Consider the following 19384-nt stretch of genomic DNA (forward strand, 5'->3'; position numbering starts at 1 on the left):
GTCAAGTTTCCTGAGGTGGGGGTGGGAGTGGGAGGCAGAGGGTGAGGCACACGGAGCACTGGCCCCTAGATCCCTGGCCTCTGAGGTCCTCTGGAGGGCATAGCCTCCTCTGTCTTCTGAGAGACACCTCTGGCTCTTCTGCTGAGCCTCACACAGACAGATGCACTGCCAAGGGGTGGGGATGGTGAAGACACAAGCCAGGTCCTCTGCCACTAGGCCAGCACCCAGGACCGGGTGAACCATTGAGCAGGCAAGGCTAGAACCAGCCCGCAGAGTTCCCTGTTCACCCCAGGGACCTGACCCAGCCAACCTATGAAGCCTGGGCTAGAACTGCCCCCACCACACCCACCAGGCAGGGGGCTGCGCCCTGAGACTGAATGAGATGGAGACACAGAAAAGGGCTGGGGATGGCGGAAGGCAGTCATAGCACCATTTATTGTCCAAAGTACACAACCTGAGGGCCCCTCCCCACACAGGGAAACAGGAGAAACAAATGACAACAAAACAGATTCTTTGGAACCGAGAGCGGAAGGGGAACGGGAAGGGGAATTTCTTCCTTCCCTCAGATTTCACCTGGAAGCCTAGAACTGGCTTCCAGCCCTAGCCCCTCAGTGGGCAGACTGGGGTCAGCAGCTTCACAGAGAAGTAGAGGTGGGCAGGAGAGGCCCAAAGCCCAGCTCCGGAGGCCCCCGAGGCCCTCTTCTTCCCCCAGGCTGAGGGGCAGGGAGAACTGTGCCCACCATGCCCGGACTCCCAGCGGCATTCTGGACAGGCCACCGCCCACTCTGGGCACCAACCTCCTTAAGGGAGGGAGACCAGCCTGGATGGCGGGGAACCCTCCAGAAGCCCACAAAACCGCAAATGGCCCAGGGGAGCAGGCATGATTCCTGGAGTGGGGTGTCCACGAGCAAAGGGAGGCATTGGGTTCTGTTTGCTTTACAAAAAATAGTAAAAAAAAATGTTTAAAGAAAATTTAAATTGAGAAGTATAAAAACAGTTAAAATGGCTCCAACCCACAAGGGAAAACAAACCACTCAATAAATACACAGCCAGTGAGGGACTGCGGCAGGGGAGGGCCCCAGGTCCTAGTGCTGGCGGTAGCAGTAAACACCGTACAAGCGGCTCTGCGGGTCGGGGAAGCCAAAGCTTCGGACCCCAGGCTCTGGGGGCCCACAGTTAGGATGCGGGTGAACCACAGGGTAGCGGACGCTGCCATCTGCCAGCCAGCCAGCGTCGCAGCGGTCCAGGCCATGGAACTTCCAGGCGGCAAAGAGCTGTCCCACCTTGGCGATCGTGGCATCATCTTCCTGGCAGGCCTCCCTTGCCTCTGTCAGTGTCAGCTTCTCGGGGTGCTCCAGGTAGTACACCCGCCCTGGGGGAAAGGGGGCGTGAGTGCCGGACAGCACGGGGGGCAGCCAGAGAGCACAACGGGGTCTGCAGAGATGCCAGCCCCAAAGACCCGTCTGAGCCCAGGGAGCTACCATACTGCAGGCATCTGCAGAGAACACTTTCTAATCTTTACCCTGTCCCAGAGAGCTCTGTCCCACCTGCCATAGAACCCAGGTCCCTCCAGTCATGTCTGCACTCCCCCACCACCCTTCCCTATTTAGGTGGGTGGGCACCCCACCTAGGCTGGACCAGTCAGAGTCTCTTGCCCATTCGGTCATTTACTGAACACCTACTATGTGTCAGACACTTTTCCAAGGGCTTGGCATATGACACTGAACCAGTTTCTGTTTTTACTTGCTCATCTTCCTATGAAATGAGCTGCTTTGTGAAGACAGGCTGTGTTTTGTTCGTCTGTGATTCCCGAGAGCCTAGTCTAGGCCCCAGCATATGGTAGGCACTCAGTAAACATTTGATGAATGAAGAAACCAATCATTTATGCCCTGCATAACGCAGCAGCAGCAAAGCACTCAAAACTCAACCAGATGCTGCTTCTAGGGTGGCTGGTGCTCTGGGCCTCCAGGTGGCAGTACCAGCAGAGCCAGCAGAGGGGGCCAGAGCTCCCCAGAAGCTGCCCTCTCACAGGTCCCGGGTGGCCACCAAACCCACAGGCCCGCGCTTGGCTATTCCACTCACCCTTAAGGGCAGTAGCGAAGCAGAATACATCATAGTGGTGCAGGCGGCGGTGGCGGGGGCCGTAGCTTCGCACGCCAGGTGCCAGGCCCGGGCCACCGCAGGGCTGCCGGGGCAACATGATGGGGTACTGCACCGTGGCATCCTGCAGCCAGCCCGCGTTGCACCAGTCCAGGCCCTCCTCCCAGGCCCGGAAGAGCTGCTCAAAGGAGGCCACCACCGCACCCTGCTCTGCACAGACCTGCTGGCCCTCGTGGAAGTTGAACTGGTAGCGCCCGTTGGGGGACTGGTAAGGAAAGACCACACCTGCAGGGGGAGGAAAGAGGAGCTTAGGGGGTGGCCAGGGGCCCAGCTGGCTGGACACCCCGCTCTCCTCCCACCTTCACTGGGACATGTGCTGCCTGCAACACACACACATACACCATCCCTCAGAAAAACTCAGCAAACATCTGACCTCCTGTCCGTTGCCGCCTCTCTCCTGGGACTCAGCTGGTTCACAGCAGTACTCAGAAAACATCCATGAGTTAAGGTAATTAATTAGTCCATTAATGTCCCCAACAATGTCCCCAACCTAATCTGCAAGGCTGTCGCCAGACCCCCAGTGAGGCTGTGCCATCTTCTCCAGACGGGCCCGGGCTTTGGGCTCTAGGGGCCAGGTTTGACTCCCAGCTCCCCACTCGTTAGCTGGGACCCGATCGTCTATGTTATTATGAATGTGGAAATTTCCTAGGAAAATGCAAGGAACTTTCCACGTGTGGCAGATGATTTTCAGGAGAATGAGAGGCCCTAGAGGCCGTGGGGAGAGGGTTGGGGAAGGGCCTTCCATAAAGGAGGCTCAAGGGCAGGGAGGTCTGGGGCAGGCGGTTTCTCTCCTTGTGGCCAGGGTCTGATAGGGGCCACAGGCCCTCAAAAGATATGTTCGTGTTTGAAATTTTACTCTAATAAAAAGTTTTTAAACTTCTGAGATGTAGTCTCTACCAAGTCAATGAAACCTTAAGGAGTGGAGGTGACCCTAGGGGTCTGGGAAGGACACTTTGGAATCTCCTCCCTGTGGCCAAGGACCCAGGAACAGCCTGAGCCCCAAACCTCCAATCTCACCAGGGCCGGAAGCCAGGCACCTGGGCAAAGCCAGGTTGGGTGGCAGAGAAGCCCATGGGCCCTGACAATCAGCTTGCAGCCTCTACGTGTGTTTGCAGGGGGACTATTTCATGCCTGGTTCCACCCCAAATTCCTAGCCCTTGAAGCCCCGGGAATGGGGTGAGGGCTCCCTGTTTCTCTAGGCTGCCCCTGCAGACCCCAGACCAATGACTCTTGCAGGTTCTCCCCAACTCCACTGCCACCCCAACTTCAAGAATGAGGAATGCGGCCCCTCTGAGCCACCATGTAAGCCATGTGGACACTGGTGGCAAAGACAGAGAACGCATTTTAAGGACATACATCTTATCCTCATTGCCTCTGAGGGAGGTAAAGGAGGAAAGATTGTGATACCCCATTTTACACCTGAGAGGCCCAGGGCTCTAAGGGGGATGAGACATTTACCCAGATGTCATAGCTGGGACGGGCTGGGGCTAAAGTCAGGTCACCTTCCTCTATCCCCGAACTGCCTCCCTAACATGTGGGAGAGATGTGAGGACACACAGTCCCATCCTAGAGACAGAGAAGGTAAATACAAATTAAAGATCAAACAGGGACCCCACATACAAGATCCGGCTTGCAGGGTGTGGCTGGTTTGGACAGCACTGGGTTTTTGTTTTTGGTTTTGGGGGGGCTTTTTGTTTGTTTTTTGTTTTGTTTTGTTTTTTAAAAGGAGGTTTTTACATAAAAATCAGGAGATCTCACATAAAGATATAAGCTTATCTTGTCAAGCCAGAAAATTTGGCAGTGGGGTCTGCATTCTGGCATGGCATCATCAGCTGGGCCTGAGTAGTGTGGGAGCTCCCTGGGGACAGGACAAGGGCTCAGGAGTGTGCCCAGTCCCCACCACTCCCATCGTCTCACAGTGGGCTGCCTCATTCGCTTGTGTTACCCGCTAACCTTGCTTAAATCTCAGCTCTGTCTCTAATAAGCTGTGGGACCAGCTCTGGTTTTCCTCTCTCTGAATGAGATGTAAATTACAGCGGGTAGAGGGGAACAGATTCTAGAGGCTGGGTGCTTGGGTTCAGACCCCAGCTCTGTCGTTTATAAGCTGTGTGACCTTAGGTAAGTTACTTGACCTCTCTGTGCCTCAGTTTTCTCACCTGTAAAATGGGGGTCACAACAGTAGCTTCCATGTGGGTTGTTTTGAGAATTAAGTACTTTTAAATGTCTAAAGCACAGAAGTCTGGATGTTTTCTCTGGTCCTCTCCCCTCTGCTCTCAGGTCCCAGTGTCACCCAGTCCCCGTTAGGGTCTCACCCCGCAGCTCCAGCTCCACCAGACCGCTTTCATCCTCCAGCCCATCAATGACCTCACAGCGGTAACGCCCATAGTCCTCCAGCCGCAGATCCTGGATCTCCAGCGAGACGTCATGCTCCTTGTCCTGCCGCAGGTGCACGCGGCCTTGGTAGTCCCCAAAGGAGCGGTGCCTCAGCCCGATGGCCACCAGCACGTCCTTCTCTGGGGCCCCGTTCTCCGACAGCTTCCACCATTTGATGCGCACGCGCCGCGGGGAGACCAGGGCCGGCTCGTAGCGGTAGCGGCAGGGTAGGATCACACTGGCCCCTTGGTAGGTGAACAGGGTCTCCTCAGGTGTCTCCACCACCAGCTTCACTCCATTAAGGAGGTCTTGGGGGAGAAACAGGGTGCAGATGAGACCTGCTGCAGCACATCTGTAGCCCTGCAAGGGCCACCGCACACCCTCATCCACGGCTCCTCCAGGCTCAGATTGCAAAAATGGCCACCATGCTCCACCCCTCCCTGTATCCACATGCTCTGCAATGTGACTTTGCATCTCCTTCCATCAAGAGATGACATTTATTCCCCCACCCCCTTGAATCTGTGCTGGCCTTGCCACTTGCTTGACCAACTGAATGCCTTGGAAGTGACTGTTATCCATCATGCCTGCTCTGAGCATACGTCCCAGGGGGCCTTGCTGCTTCCACTCTTTTTTTAGGACTTTGCCAGCCACCATGAGCACATGGCCAGGCTTGCCTGCTAGAGGATGAGAGAATACACGGAACAGAGATAGGGCGCCCCAGCTGAGGCCATCCTACAGCAACCAGCCCCCAGCTGACCTGCCCACCACGGGCAGGCACATCTGCAAGACCCAACCGCAAGACCTGAAGAAATGGAGCCCACTCCAAAATGCTGACCCACAGAATCATGAGCTAAACAAATGGCTGTCATCCTAAACAAGTCACTAAGTTTTGGGTGGTTTGCTACACATCAAAATCTAACCAATGGAGCAGGCAACAAGAGCCACCCCACATGAGGTACATGGCCAGGACAAGTGGCCCTGATAGGGATCCCTCGGAGTTTCCTTCCCCACCACACTGGCCAGAGGACAGCACAGCCCTGGCTTTACTCTCTGGTCCAGCTGTCCACCATAACTCTTCCCAAATACAGAGCAGCCTAGTGAGCTAAGGGCAGAACTTCTAAAGGAGACTACGCTCACAGCTCAGAGTTACAAATACACACAGAACTCAACATGCAACAAAAGAATCAAGTTCATAGGCTAAGGCTGCCTCATCTTTAACTTGGGAGCCCCTGTTGGGACCTCACTGATTCATTCTCTTGGGTCTAGACTTCAAGACATGCTTGATTTACTCAAGGTGGGGACAGGGGCCAGGCACAGTGGTTCACGCTTATAATCCCAACACTTTGAGAGGCCAGGACAGGAGGATCGCTTCAGCCCAGGAGTTTGAGACCAGCCTGGGCAACAAAGTGAGACCTTGTCTCTACAAAAAAATTTTTAAAACTAGCTGAGTATGGTGGTAGATGCTTGTGGTCCCAGCTACTCGGGAGGCTGAGGTGGGAGTATTGTTTCAGCCCAGAAGTCAAGGCTGCAGTGAGTCATGATCGCACCACTACATTCCAAAGTGGGTGAGAGAGCAAGACTCTGTTGCTGAAAACAAAATAAAAACAAGTTAATGAATTAAAAAGGTGGAGGCAAGGGGACAGCCTCATGGGTAAGCAGGAGACAGACAGGGAGGTTCCCTGTAGAGGAATCATGCTAAAAAAGAGCTATACCTAATGTAGCAGATTGCCATATGCAGAAGTCTCCAAGTGTGGCCCTCGGGCCAGCAGCATTAGCATCACCAGGAATTTGTCAGAAATGCACATTGTGGGGTCCCAGTGCCTCAGAGACTCTGGGAATGGGGTCCAGCCTCCAGGGGACTTTCAGGCTCATTCAGATTAGAGCTGTCCTACTCTGCAGAGGCAGTAGGTACAGAGGTTTGGAGTCAGGCAATTCGGGCTTGCCCTTGGTTCCACCTTTTCCCAGCTGTGTAATCCAGGGAAGTCAAGACTCAGCTTCCCCATTTGTAGAATGGGTTAATTACAGTCCCTACAGAGGGCTGTGGTAAGGTTCAAATCAGGTAAGGCAGGACGCCTGGCACACAGAAAGTGTCCAATAGATATGAAGCAGGGCTATCATTTAGGGGCCACTTCCTTGGTTCTTCCCAACTCTCTTAAGTAAACTACCTTTGAAGCTTTAACCTGAATAAAATGAAAATGTACATCCATATGATAAAATACTATACAGCCATGTAAAATAATCTGGTAGATGTACATTCATTCATTGACTTAGAAAAGGAGTTCTATTCTATGAGGTGATAAGGGAGAATACAAAAATCACATGTACGACATGAGCTGGTTTTTGTTGGAGAAAGTTTTCTAAATCATAAAAGAATGGCTCAGCTAGGTGCAGTGGCTCACACCTGTAATCCTAGCACTTTGGGAGGCCGAGGCAGGCAGATCACTTGAGGCCACGAGTTCAAGACTAGCGTGGCCAACACGGTGAAGCCCCATCTCTACTAAAAATACAAAAATTAGCTGGGCACAGTGGTGCACGCCTGTAGTCTCAGCTAACTCAGCAGGCTAAAGTGGAAGGATCTCTTGAGCCCAGGAGACAGAAGTTGCAGTGAGCCGAGATCACACCACTGCACTGGTGTGACAGAGTGAGACCCTGTCTCAAAAAAAAAAAAAAAGAAAAGGCTAGAAAGAGATACCTAAAAAGTTAACAGTGGTTCCCCTGGGTGGGGGGATTATATATGACTTTGCTTACATATTCAGGGACAAAAGGGAAAGAGAAAAATGAAATGTTGGCCTGTTAGTGTAGTGAAACTATGAGTAGGAAGTTTAAGTTTTTTAAATTCCGCAAATCTCATTAAAGTAGTTCTTGCAGGCCGGGCACGGTGGCTCACGCCTGTAATCCCAGCACTTTGGGAGGCCAAGGCGGGCGGATCAGGCGGTCAGGAGATAGAGACCATCCTGGCTAACACGGTGAAACCCCATCTCCACTAAAAATACAAAAAATTAGCCAGGCGTGGTGTCGGATGCCTGCAGTCCCAGCTACTCGGGAGGCTGAGGCAGGAGAATGGCATGAACCCAGGAGGCAGAGCTTGCAGTGAGCCGAGATCGCGCCACTGCACTCCAGCCCAGGTGACAGAGCGAGACTCTGTCTCAATAAATAAATAAAGTAGTGCTTGTACAACAAAATAAATTCTGAAGGAAAAGGGTGTGGTCGGCTAAATAATGGCCTCCCAAGATACCCTAAATCCTAATCCCTAGAACTTGTGAACATTACCTTATGTGGCAAAATGGACTTTGCAGATGAGGTTAAACTAAGGATGTCAAGATGGGGAGGGTATCCTGAATTTTCCAGGTGGGCCCTAAATGCAAATGCGCAAGTACCTGTTTAGAGGGAGGCAGAGGGAGATTTGCATATAAAAGAGGAGAAGGCCACGTGACCATGGAGGCAGAGACTGGAGTGAGGCAGCTACAGCCAAGGAATGCCAGCAGCCACCAGAACCGGAAGAGGCAAGGCAAGAACAGATTCTCCCCAAGAGCCACAGGAGGTACAGTCCTATCCGCACCTCGATTTCTGCACAGTGAAACTAATTTTGGATTTCTGGTGCCTAAAGCAGTGAGAGAATACATTTCTGTTGTTTCAAGCCACCAAGTTTGTGTTAATTTGTTACAGCTGACCTAGGAGACTAATCAAAAGAGGGAAAATGCCTCTGCAGGCACAATCATCTACTCAAAGGCAGAGGGAAAGGTGAGAAACACCCAGCACTGCACTTGCAGGCTCATGTGTCGTCTCTGAACCAGGCTGTGAGCTCTTCATGGCAGGTGCTGGCTATTACTGAGACCAGCCATCTGGTTCGTTCCTTCCACAAGCAAGTGGAACAAGTTTGTTGTTGTTGTTTTTGAGGCAGAGTCTCACTCTGTCACCCAGGCTGGAGTGCAGTGGCGTGATCTCAGCTTACTGCAACCTCCTCCTCCCAGGTTCAAGCAATTCTCATGCCTCAGCCTCCTGAGCAGCTGGGATTACAGGTGCACGCCACCACACCTGGCTAATTTTTTGTTTTTTGTGGTTTTTTTTTTGAGACGGAGTCTCACTTTGTCGTTCAGGCTGGAGTGCAGTGGTATGATCTCAGCTCACTGCAACCTCTGCCTCCCAGGTTCAAGCAATCCTCCTGCCTCAGCCTCCTGAGTAGCTGGGATTAAAGGCACCTGCTACCACGCCCGGCTACTTTTGTATTTTTAGTAGAGACAGGATTTCACCAGGTTGGTCAGAATGGTCTTGATCTCTTGACCTCGTGATCCATCCACCTCGGCCTCCTTAAGTGCTGGGATTACAGGTGTGAGTCACCGCGCCTGGCCAATTTTTTGTATTTTTAGTAGAGGGTTTCGGTATGTTGGCCAGGCTGGCCTTGAACTCCTGACCTCAAGTGATCCACTCATCTCAGTCTCCCAAAGTGCTGGGATTTTAGGCATGAGCCACTGCACCCAGCCCTCAGCTTTGTCTTTTTAATAGCTGTTTGACCTGGACAACTGGATCAACTCTCTGAGCCTAGTTTGCTCATCTATGAGAAGGGATGATAATAGAATCTACTTTCAGGCTGTGAGGGCAGACAGCATCAATTCAGCCTGGTCAGCACCCGTGCTGCACTAATGGTTAAAAATGTGTATTTTCGGCAAGGCTCATTGGCTCACGCCTGTAATCCCAGCATTTTGGGAGGCTGAGGCGGGTGGATCACCTGAGGTCAAGAGTTCAGGACCAGCCTGGCCAACATGGAGAAACCCCCATTTCTACTAAAAGTACAAAAATTAGCCAGGTGTGGTGGCAGATGCCTGTAATCCCAGCTGCTTGGGAGGCTGAGGCAGGAGAATCGCTTGAACCCGGGAGGCAGAGGCTGCAGTGAGCCAAGATCGTGCCACTGCACTCCAGCCTGGACAACAAAGTGAGACTCCATCTTAAAAAAAAAAAAAAATGTATATTTTCACCCTTGCCTACATCAGGGCTTTTGTGATTACAGGAGACAACAAATGCAAAATATCTAGAAGTGCGCCCAACCCATGATGGGTGCACAATAACTGCTACTTTAAAACGTTCCCTGCTCAAGGCCACACAGCTAGTAAGAGGTAGAATTATAAGATTCAAACTCGGGCCAGGCATGGTGGCTTATGCCTGTAATCCCAGCAATTTGGGAGGTCGAGGCAGGTGGATCACCTGAGGTCAGGAGTTCAAGACCAGCCTGGCCAACATGGTGAAACCCCCTCTCTACTAAAAATACAAAAAGTAGCCAGGCATGGTGGCACATGCTTGTAATCCCAGCTACTCAGGAGGCCGAGGCAGGAGAATCGCTTGAACCTGGGAGGCAGAGGTTGCAGTGAGCCGAGATCGCGCCATTGCACTCCAGCCTCGGCAACAGAGTGAGACTTTATCTCAAAAACAAACAAAAAAAAAACATTCAAACTCACATCTATTCAACCCCAGGTCCCCTTTCCACTGGGGGGACCAGGGGAGGACACATTCAAGCTGGACCTTGAACAACTGGCAAGACTTTTAGGGAAAGTAAAAAGCCTAAGTGAATTGGGCCCCATGACGAAGGGGCTGGCGAACACAGGAAAATGAACTCACCCCTTCCTCTGTCTGAGAAGCAAGCTGGTCCACTACAAGGGCCCTGCTGGAACAGGGCTGCTGTCCCTGTCCCAGCCTGGAACCCGCAGATCACAGCAAGAGCCGAGGAGGTCTAGGTCACCCAGGGGAGCAAAGAGCCGGGTGCAGGAGGTCGCCTACCTTTGCCATGACCGTTGCCTAGGTTCTGGTCGTTGGCGCTGTTGGAGTAGTAGAAGCCGTTGTAGAAGGGCAGTCCGTAGGAGCCAGGCAGCAGGAGCAACGGGACCAGGAGCAACAGGCCCATCTCCTCATGCCAGGGTGACCCGGGCCAGGCTGGGGCCCCAGGGCAAACTGGGAAGGGGAGGAAAACAAGGCAATTAGAAAAGCCTGGCTTCCAGGGCCCACATCCCCTCTGCTCCAACACCACTCACTCGCTTGCTCAACAGCTCACTGCGGGATACCTGCCGCCTGCGTGCCAGACGCTGTTCCCGGAGCTGAGAAGACAGCAGTGACAAGCTAGATGAGGTTCCTGCTTTCAGGGAGCTGTACCCCGAAGGCAAGACGGGAGATCAGCAAAGAGACAAATCATAAGAAGGAAGTATCAGGCAGCTAAAAGACAGCAGAGAAAATTAAGCAGGATGATATGACAGGCTCAATGTTTTTCAAGCCAGAATTTGAAAGGTTATGGGCAGGCTGGGCATGGTGGCTCACGCTTATAATCCCAGCACTTTGGGAGGCTGAGGCGGGCGGATCATCTGAGGTTGGGAGTTTGAGACCAGCCTGGCCAACATGCAGAAACCCCGTCTCTACTAAAAATACAAAATTAGCCAGGCATGGTGGCACATGCCTGTAATCCCAGCTACTCGGGAGGCTGAGGCAGGAGAATCGCTTGAACCCAGGAGGCGGAGGTTGTGGTGAGCCAAGATCACGCCATTGCACTCCAGCCTGGGCAACAAGAGTGAAACTCTGTCTCAAAAAAAAAGAAAAAAGAAAGAAAAGAAAAGAAAGGTATGAGCAGCATTTTTTAATGACGCCAAATAAACTAGACTAGAATAGAAAATATCAGGGTGAATAGAGGGTATGTTAAGTAAAGATGAGTCCTGCGTTGTGAACCCTTTTTTTTTTTTTTTTTGAGACGGAGTCTCGCTCTGTCGCCCAGGCTGGAGTGGAGGTTGCTCACTGCAACCTCCGCCTCCTGGGTTCAAGAAATTCTCCTGCCTCAGCCTCCCGAGTAGCTGGGACTACAGGTGCGTGCCACCAAGCTCAGCTAATTTTTTGTATTTTTAGTAGAGACGGGGTTTCACCGCGTTAGCCAGGATGGTCTCAATCTCCTGACGTAGTGATCAGGCCTCCCAAAGTGCTGGGATTACAGGCATAAGCCACTGCGCCCAACTCAAAAATAATTTTTGAACACCATGCTAGAGGTCTTGGGAGCTATTCCAGTTTGGGTGGGCGCTCAAAAGAGGTAGCCAACCCATGGGCTGTAGTTTGATGATTTGATTTTTTTCTAAATATTGTATTCAAATATTTTGTCTTGATTACTAAGATTTCTAGCAAACTCCCTTCCTCCCCCGCTTAAATCTCACACCAAGGGCTACTGCCTCACTCATGTCACCCTAGCCCTGCTCACCTGCCATTTACTGCGTGCTCTCAACAAATAAAAGATGGGGTCACTCCTTGAAGGAGCTTGGTCCAGGGAGGGGGCAGAGTTGTGGGCAGGCAGTCTTGATTGCTGTGTGTTGAGTACCACGATGGAGGTACAGAAACGGGAATGTCCAAATGAGACTGAAGGTGCAGGAGTTTGCCAGGTGGAGAAGGACTGACAGGTTTATCCAGTAGGGCACTGCCACTACAAAGGTGCAGATGCCAGCAAGAGTCCCGAGCCTGGGGGTGCTGGGGGTATACAGGAGGTCCTCCATTTGCCCCACACACCCACCAGGTCCATCGTCTGTCCTTCTCTGACATGTATTGGTCCCTGTTGTCCCGGTTCCCCAGGCCCTCTGGCTTCCAGTGGGATTGAGCCAATGGGAGGCACTCAGAGAAGATGGCAGAGAGGGAAGAGGAGGAAGATGGGGCATTGCTTCCCAGCTCCCTTGCCATCCCAGTGCCTCTGCCATAGAGTGTCTGCTGCTGCTGCTGGTCTCTGCGTCCCCCACTTCCTTGTTGGGTCCCCTCACCCTACTCTCTAGAAGTCATTCCTCCATTAAAGTCTCTTTATTGGAATCATCTGGGCTGAATTCTGCTTCCTGCCAAGACCCTGGCTGCATGGGGTAGAGGAGGTAAGGGGGTCACCAGGGCCAGTGTCTGGATGCCTTGGGTGTCAGGCCCAGAAGCATATCCTGTTTTGTTTTTTTTTAAAGATAGAATCTCACTCTGTCGTCCAAGCTGGAGTGCAGTGGCAAGATCTGAGCTCACTGCAACCTCCGTCTCCTGGGTTCAAGTGATTCTCATGCCTCAGCCTCCCGAGTAGCTGGGATTACAGGCATGCGCCAACATGCCCCATTAATTTTTGTATTTTTTGTAGAGACGGGGTTTCACCATGTTGGCCAGGCTGGTCTCGAACTCCTGGCCTCAAGTGATCCGCCCACCTCGGCCTCCCAAAGTGCTGGGATTACAGGCATGAGCCACCACACCTGGCCAGAAGTCTATCCTTTGTCCTGGAGGCCAGTGATGGCTTTAAGCAGAGAAGTCACAGGATCAGACTCACATCTTAAGACACTTCCCGGCAGGGGCTGAGTGGAAGGTAGACCTGGGGGCAGCAAGACCAGAATGACAGCAGGCAGCTGCAAACATAACTATGATTATCATGTAGCAACGTGGAAGAATGCTTAGGATGTGAGTTAAAATAGACAAAGCAGAACATACAATTGCCTCTGCTATGATTGCAACCATGTGGTCTTGTGAATGCCTGTGTACAGGACCCAGAAGATGAGGAAACATTTAAAGAGGAAGGGAGGGAGGACAGAAGGGAGAAAGGAAGGAAGGAAAGAAGGAAGGGAGGGAGGGAGGGAGGAAGGAAGGGGAGGAAGGAAGGAAAGGAAGGAAGGAAGGAAGGAAAGGGAAGGAGGGAGGAAAGAAGGCAGGCAGACACACACAGCATTGGCTTGTTAGAGTGATGGGATTGTGGAGGAAACATTCTTGTTTCCAGAACAGTTAGGAGCTCTTGCTGGAGAGAATGGATGTAAAGAAAGTTGAGAGGCCAAATCCACCATTCTCTTAGACACCACAGAAATCCCAAGGCCCAGACCTGCCATCTGTGCTGTGCACTGCAGCCAGGACACTACCAACTCTGAAGCCCCACTTCTTGTCCAAGAGGAATTCATTCCCCTGTTGACACCTGTAAGGCCCCTTGGTGAGGGAGAACTGGGAGGCCTAAGCACAATGGGGCAACCTGGTACAGAGTTTGGGAACTGGAAGATCAGAGTTCAAATCCCACCTCTACTATTTATTCACTGCGAGATTCTGGGCAAGTTTCCTCGGTTGCGAAATGGAGATCATAAAACTCACCCTGGTATATTTCTCGCCAATGCATTCTAGTTTTCTCCTAAAGTAACAGAGGTCTAGATGGGTGCACGACCACTCAGCTGAAGACTGCATTTCCAGCCTCCCTCGCAGCTAGGAGAGCTATGTGACTCAGTTCTCATCAATGGCAGCAAGCAGAAATAACATGCCACATCCAAGTCTGGCAATTAAAACAATTACAGATGCCTTTCCCTGGTATTCCTTCCCCCAACCTTCTGGAAACCACAGTATCCAGCTTAGAGTCAGAGATGGAAACCACAGATTGAATGGCAGAGCTGCCCATCAGCCCTGGACCTCCTCCACTTGCACTGTCCTATGAGAGAGAAACAGAGTCCTATCATATTTAAGCCACCACTTTTTTGCATCTTTTTTTTTTTTTTTTTTTGAGACGAAGTCTCACTCTGTCGCCCAGGCTGGAGTGCAATGGTGCAATCTCGGCTCACTGCAACCTCTGCTCCCAGATTCAAGCAATTCTCCCTGCCTCAGCCTCCTGAGTAGCTGAGATTACAGGCACCTGCCACCACACCCGGCTAATTTTTGTAATTTTTTAGTAGAGACAGGGTTTCGCCATGTTGGCCCAGCTAGTCTTGAACTCCTGACCTCAGGTGATCCGCCCACCTCGGCCTCCCAAAGTGCTGGGATTACAGGCGTGAGCCACCGCGCCCGGCCTGCATCTCTTTGTCAACACAGCTTAGCCTCACTTGTCCTAACAAATACACACACCACAGCATTACTATGATCAGTATAAAAGTATTAACAGCTGAGCACTTACTCTCTCATTTATTTTATTTTTGTTTTTGTTTTGAGGCCAAGTCTCACTCTGTCGCCCAGACTGGAGTGCAGTGGTGCGATCTCGGCTCATAGCAACCTCCGCCTCCTGGGTTCAAATGAATCTCCTGCCTCAGCCTCCCAAGTAGCTGGGATTACAGGTGTGTGCCACCACACCCAGCTAATTCTTTGTATTTCTAGTAGAGATGGAGTTTCACCATGTTGCCCAGGCTGGTCTCAAACTCCTGGGCTTAATCGTTCTGCCCGCCTCCGCCTCCCAAAGTGCTGGTATTACAGGCATGAGCCACCACACCTGGTATCTCTCCTTTAATCCTTACCACTACCCTGACATGTGAGCCTAGTAGTGTTCCCATTTTGCAGATGGAAAAACCAAGGCACAGAGAGACTAAGTCATATGCCCAAGGTCATCCAGCTAGGAAGTGGCAGAGCTAGGATTCGAACCCACTCCAGCCCCAAAGCCTGGAACCACGCCAAATTCAGGGAGGTGATTGTGTGGCACACAGCCCAGTGGCCCAGAGCAAACCCTTGTAAGAGTTCGTTTCCTCTGCCTTCCTTCAGGCTCCACACCTGGAACCAGGAGGGAAGTGGGGCCAAGACTTGATGTTGAGCTTGATGTCCTGGGCTCCCCGCTGTCCCCGGGCACCTAGAGTCTCCTTGAGCAGAGGGGATCCCAGCTGCTGCTTATAATGTTTCCAGCCTCTAACAGCGGCTCATCTAGCACAAATGCTCCCTAGTGAGAAAGGGCTTCCTAAGGGTAAACAAACGCAGGCGTTTCTGCCACTAAGTGACATCAGTAACACCTCTTTGTTGGATGCTAACTCAGCAGTAATGTAACCTCACATTGAGGGGGATGCCAAGAAAATCAAAAGGAATTAGCCGGGCACAATGGCTTACACCTGTTATCCCAGCACTTTGGAGGCCAAGGAGGGTAGATCACCTGAGGTCAGGAGTTTGAGACCAGCTTGGCCAACATGGTGAAACCCCGTCTCTACTAAAAATATAAAAAATAGATGGGTGTGGTGGTGGGTGCCTGTAATCCCAGCTACTCCAGAGGCTGAGGCAGGAGAACTGCTTGAACCTGGGAGGCAGAGGTTGCAGTGAGCCGAGATCACACCTTTGCACTCCAGCCTGGGCGACAGAGTGAAACTGAATCTCAAAAAAACAAAGAAAAGAAAAACAAAAGGAATTATAAGAAAAGATCAGCCCTGTGCCCAAGAACGAAAGGCCAGGAGGAAGCTGGCCATTTTCCAGGCCTCTCTGAGAGAGGAGCAGCACACAGGCCCAAGGTTTCAAGTTAAACTCATTGAGGTTGGGTCTTGGCTCTGCCACCTGCTAGCTGGGTGACCCTGGGAAAGTCATTTGACCTCTCTGAACAGAAAATTTCCTCTCTCCAGAGAAGACTAAAGGGGAACTCGAGGGCTGAGGACAAGCACAGCCTTGAATGCTAAGGTCAGTGCACAGGACAGAGTCCTGTGTGGGAGTCAGGAGTGGCAATTGCCACTTGGTTGCTGCCTTGCCCCAGGTCCATCTCTGACCATCCCTGACCACTACCACTGAGGGGAGGGATGAGTAGCCTCTGCTCCCCTACCATGGCTATCCAGCCACCAACTCCTCAGGACCACCACAGAGGTGCCACCAGCTGGAAGGCCCAAGACCAAGTCCAGCCCAGTCACCTTGGCAGTGGATAGCTCCCCAAATCTTCTGGAGTCCTGCCTAGGCACTCAGACCTGGGCCCGGTATTGGAGCTGGACACACTGCATCCTGCTGAGTGACTTCGGGCAAGTTCACCTCTCTGTGCCTCCATTTCCTCATCTGTAAAAAAAAGGAATTTAAGGCCGGGTGCGGTGGCTCACACCTGTAATCCTAGAGCATTTTGGGAAGCTGAGGGGGTGGATCACCTGAGGTCAGGAGTTCGAGACTGGCCTGGCCAACACAGTGAAACCCCCATCTCTACTAAAAATACAAAATTTAGCTGGGTGTGGTGGCAGATGCCTGTAATCCCAGCTACTGGGGTGGCTAAGGCAGGAGAATTGTTTGAACCCAGGAGGCGGAAGTTGCAGTGAGCCAAGACCACACCACTGCACTCCAGACTGGCCAACAGAGCAAGACTCCAGCTCAAAAAAAAAAAAAAAAAGGGCTGTGGTGACAATTATAGAAGATGTATGATGTCTGGTCCCTGGCATGTAGCAGGTGCTCAACAAATGAACATGGCAAAGATTTCAGGCTCTAGAAGCAGATTGGCTGCCTGCATTCAGTTCTGGCTCCACCCACTTACTAACCCTCTGTCATTGGACAAGTCGCTGCACCTCTCTGAGCCTCAGTTTCTTCATCTTTAAAATGGGGGTCACAAGCCAGGCACAGTGCCTCATGCCTGTTATCCCTGCACTTTGGGAGGCTGAGGTGGGCGGATCACCTGAGGTCAAGAGTTCAAGACTAGCCTGGCCAACACGGTGAAACCCCATCTCTACTAAAAATACAAAAATTAGCCGAGCATGGTGATGGGTGCTTGTAGTCCCAGCTACTCGGGAGGCTGAGGCAGAAGAATCGCTTGAACCCAGGAGGCGGAGGTTGCAGTGAGCCGAAATTGAGCCATTGCACTCCAGTCTGGGCAAGAAGAGCGAGACTCCATCTCAAAAAAAAAAAAAAAGTTGGGGTGGGGGGCGGTCACGACAATACCAAACAGAAAACACTCTCGTGAAGATTAAGGGAGAGAATAGCTGCAGAGCACTGAAAATACTGCTTGATGCTTGATAAGGAGCAAGCACTGGGAAAATATGACCTATTACTACTCTGGTGAGCAGTTCACACAGTGAAGTCTTACACCATCTCAGTGGCTCTTTCTCCTCTCTCACTGCCTACGAGACAAAGTGGTCACCACTGCCTCCTCTTCACAGTTGAGGAAACTGAGGCCAAGAGGGTGGAGGTCAGTGAACTACCCAAGGCGTTCGTTATCTTTGTCAAATATCTCGAACTTAGAGAAAGTTCAGGTTTCCTGATGACCAGCCCTTTGCTTTTCCCAGGCGCCCCTAGCCTAGGGACCCCTCCACCCAAGAACAATAAGCCTGGGCTTGGAGGGAGGGTGGGTGCCACCTCCCTGCCAGGTGCATGTCCGCACTGGGCCGTCCGTGAGTACAAGTCCCCCAGGTACCAGCAGGAGGCAGCATCGCCTGAGAGGTCTGCACGAGCGCTGCTCCCAGCGAGAAATTTGACATCCCTGTCCCTGTTTGCACAAGGCTTGATCTCCGCCTTTGAAACCTGCAGCCCCCAGGAGAATGAAAACCAGAGGTGTTTCCTACCAGCATTCCCATCCGCTGGCCCGGGCGGCGTCGAGGGAGAGAAGCCAGGGCCCCTCTCAATCGCCGCCCCCTGCTCCAGGGAGCACAGGCACTCCCGCGGGTCAGCGCTGGACACCAAGGTCCCAACAGGTTTACAGGCTGCCTGTGGCCACCCGACGAGCTGGTGGCAGGACTGGGTCCAAGTGCCGCGCTGTTTCCATACTGGCTGCGCACAAGCCTACGTTTCTCCCTGAGGGTCGCCATCTCCCACCCAGGGCTCTGCCCTCCACCCTCCCTACCCTTCTGGCCTCTCTGTCCCTGGGGCAGGAACCCCGGTGAGCGAGGTCTGGAACCCATAGGCATCAGTTGCCTTTGCCCCAGGGCGCCCAGAGCCGGCCAGCTGCGGTCCAGAGGTGCAGGTCCGCCAGCCGCCTCGCAGGTTGCCCTCAGCCCCTCCCAGGACTCCCGGGGCCCCCGGAGCATCCAACAGATACCCAGGGGCAGGGCCTGGGGCGCCGCGGACCGCACTGGAGGCAGCCGACCCTGGACAGACGACAGGGGAGAGAGCCAAGCGGACCCTGGCAGGAAGGGGGCTGGAGGCGGACGGTGGTCTCGGAGGCCACGGGGTCCGCTCGGGCTCTGCTCCCTCACGGTGGGCACGAGGGTTCGGCGCGAGGGTCCGGCGCCCGCACCCCCGCGCCGCTCCCTCCCCACTTGCGCCCCGGGCGCCCCTCGCCCGCGATCACAGCCCATCTCAGCTCGGGCCTCCGCAGTGCCCGGCCCACGCCTCCTGCCCCTTCCCCCGACCCTGCCTGGGAGGTGTGGGGAGCCGCAGGGCACCCAAAGCGGTAAGGGAGGAACCCGGCCCGCACACAGCCCCAGAAGCCCAGCGACCCCTGAGCCACGTACCGTCCCCAGGCAGCTCCTCGACGGCTAGAGCTCTCGGGGGCCGCGAGCTGTCCCAGTCCAAGGCAACAGTCTGATTTCGGGGAAATTAAAAGGGCAGAAAGGAAGCGGCAGCAGAAAAACCCCCGCGCTCCCGCCAGACCAGCCCCTTAAAGGAACACGCGCACCTTTCCCTCCCAAGGGCTGGGCCCGAAGGGAGGAGTTGCTGCAGGCTTGAGCGGTCTCCAGACTCGCTGGGAACCACCGCAAAGGGGGTGTGCAAGAGTTGAGGCCCTTACGTCTTGGGAAAGGAGAGTAGGGATGGAATAGGAGAGTTTGGGGAGGAGGGATCCCCTTAGAAAGTCTGGTATACCAAAAACAGTGCGAGTAAGCAGGGGAAGCCCCTGTCCAGCATTCTGCTAGGGGCTAAGGCTGCTCCCCACCTTTGATTGTGGAAGGGGTGAGACTTCTGTATTACTTTCTTTTCCAAATAGAAAGCAAGGGGGTGAGGCCAGGTGCAGTGAGTGGCTCATGCTTGTAACCCCAGCACTTTGGGAGGTGGAGGCCGGTGGATCACCTGAGGTCAGGAGTTCAAGACCAGCCTGGGCAACATGGTGAAACCCTGTCCCTACTAAAAACACAAAATTAGCTGGGCGTGGTGGAGCATGCCTGTAATCCCAGCTACTTGGGAGGCTGAGGCAGGAGAATTGCTTGAACCCAGGAGGCGGAGGTTGCAGTGAGCTGAGATCATGCCTGGGCAACAAGAGCAAAACTCCATCTCAAAAAAAAAA

At 53.0% G+C, this 19384-nt stretch overlaps 1 protein-coding gene across 5 annotated transcripts; it reads right to left on the reverse strand.

Moving 5' to 3' along the window:
* Positions 1–408: 408 nt before the first annotated feature.
* Positions 409–18765, reverse strand: HAPLN3 (hyaluronan and proteoglycan link protein 3). Of its 5 annotated transcripts, XM_063794330.1 has the most exons (7): positions 18618–18692; positions 16107–16245; positions 10584–10665; positions 10303–10473; positions 4473–4841; positions 2083–2385; positions 409–1372 (listed from the first exon to the last, which is right to left on the reverse strand). In XM_063794330.1, the coding sequence occupies exons 4-7, from the start codon at positions 10424–10426 to the stop codon at positions 1086–1088; spliced, it is 1083 nt and encodes a 360-aa protein (XP_063650400.1). In that variant the 5' UTR covers positions 10427–10473; positions 10584–10665; positions 16107–16245; positions 18618–18692; the 3' UTR covers positions 409–1085. The 5 variants fall into 5 exon arrangements, with proteins under 5 accessions (XP_063650400.1, XP_063650399.1, XP_001165614.2 ...); XM_063794329.1 differs by lacking the exon at positions 10584–10665 and having other exon boundaries at positions 18618–18709; XM_001165614.6 differs by lacking the exons at positions 10584–10665; positions 16107–16245 and having other exon boundaries at positions 18618–18765.
* Positions 18766–19384: the final 619 nt, after the last annotated feature.

This window comes from Pan troglodytes, chromosome 16, assembly GCF_028858775.2.
Source record: "Pan troglodytes isolate AG18354 chromosome 16, NHGRI_mPanTro3-v2.0_pri, whole genome shotgun sequence".
Lineage (NCBI taxonomy): Eukaryota > Metazoa > Chordata > Mammalia > Primates > Hominidae > Pan > Pan troglodytes.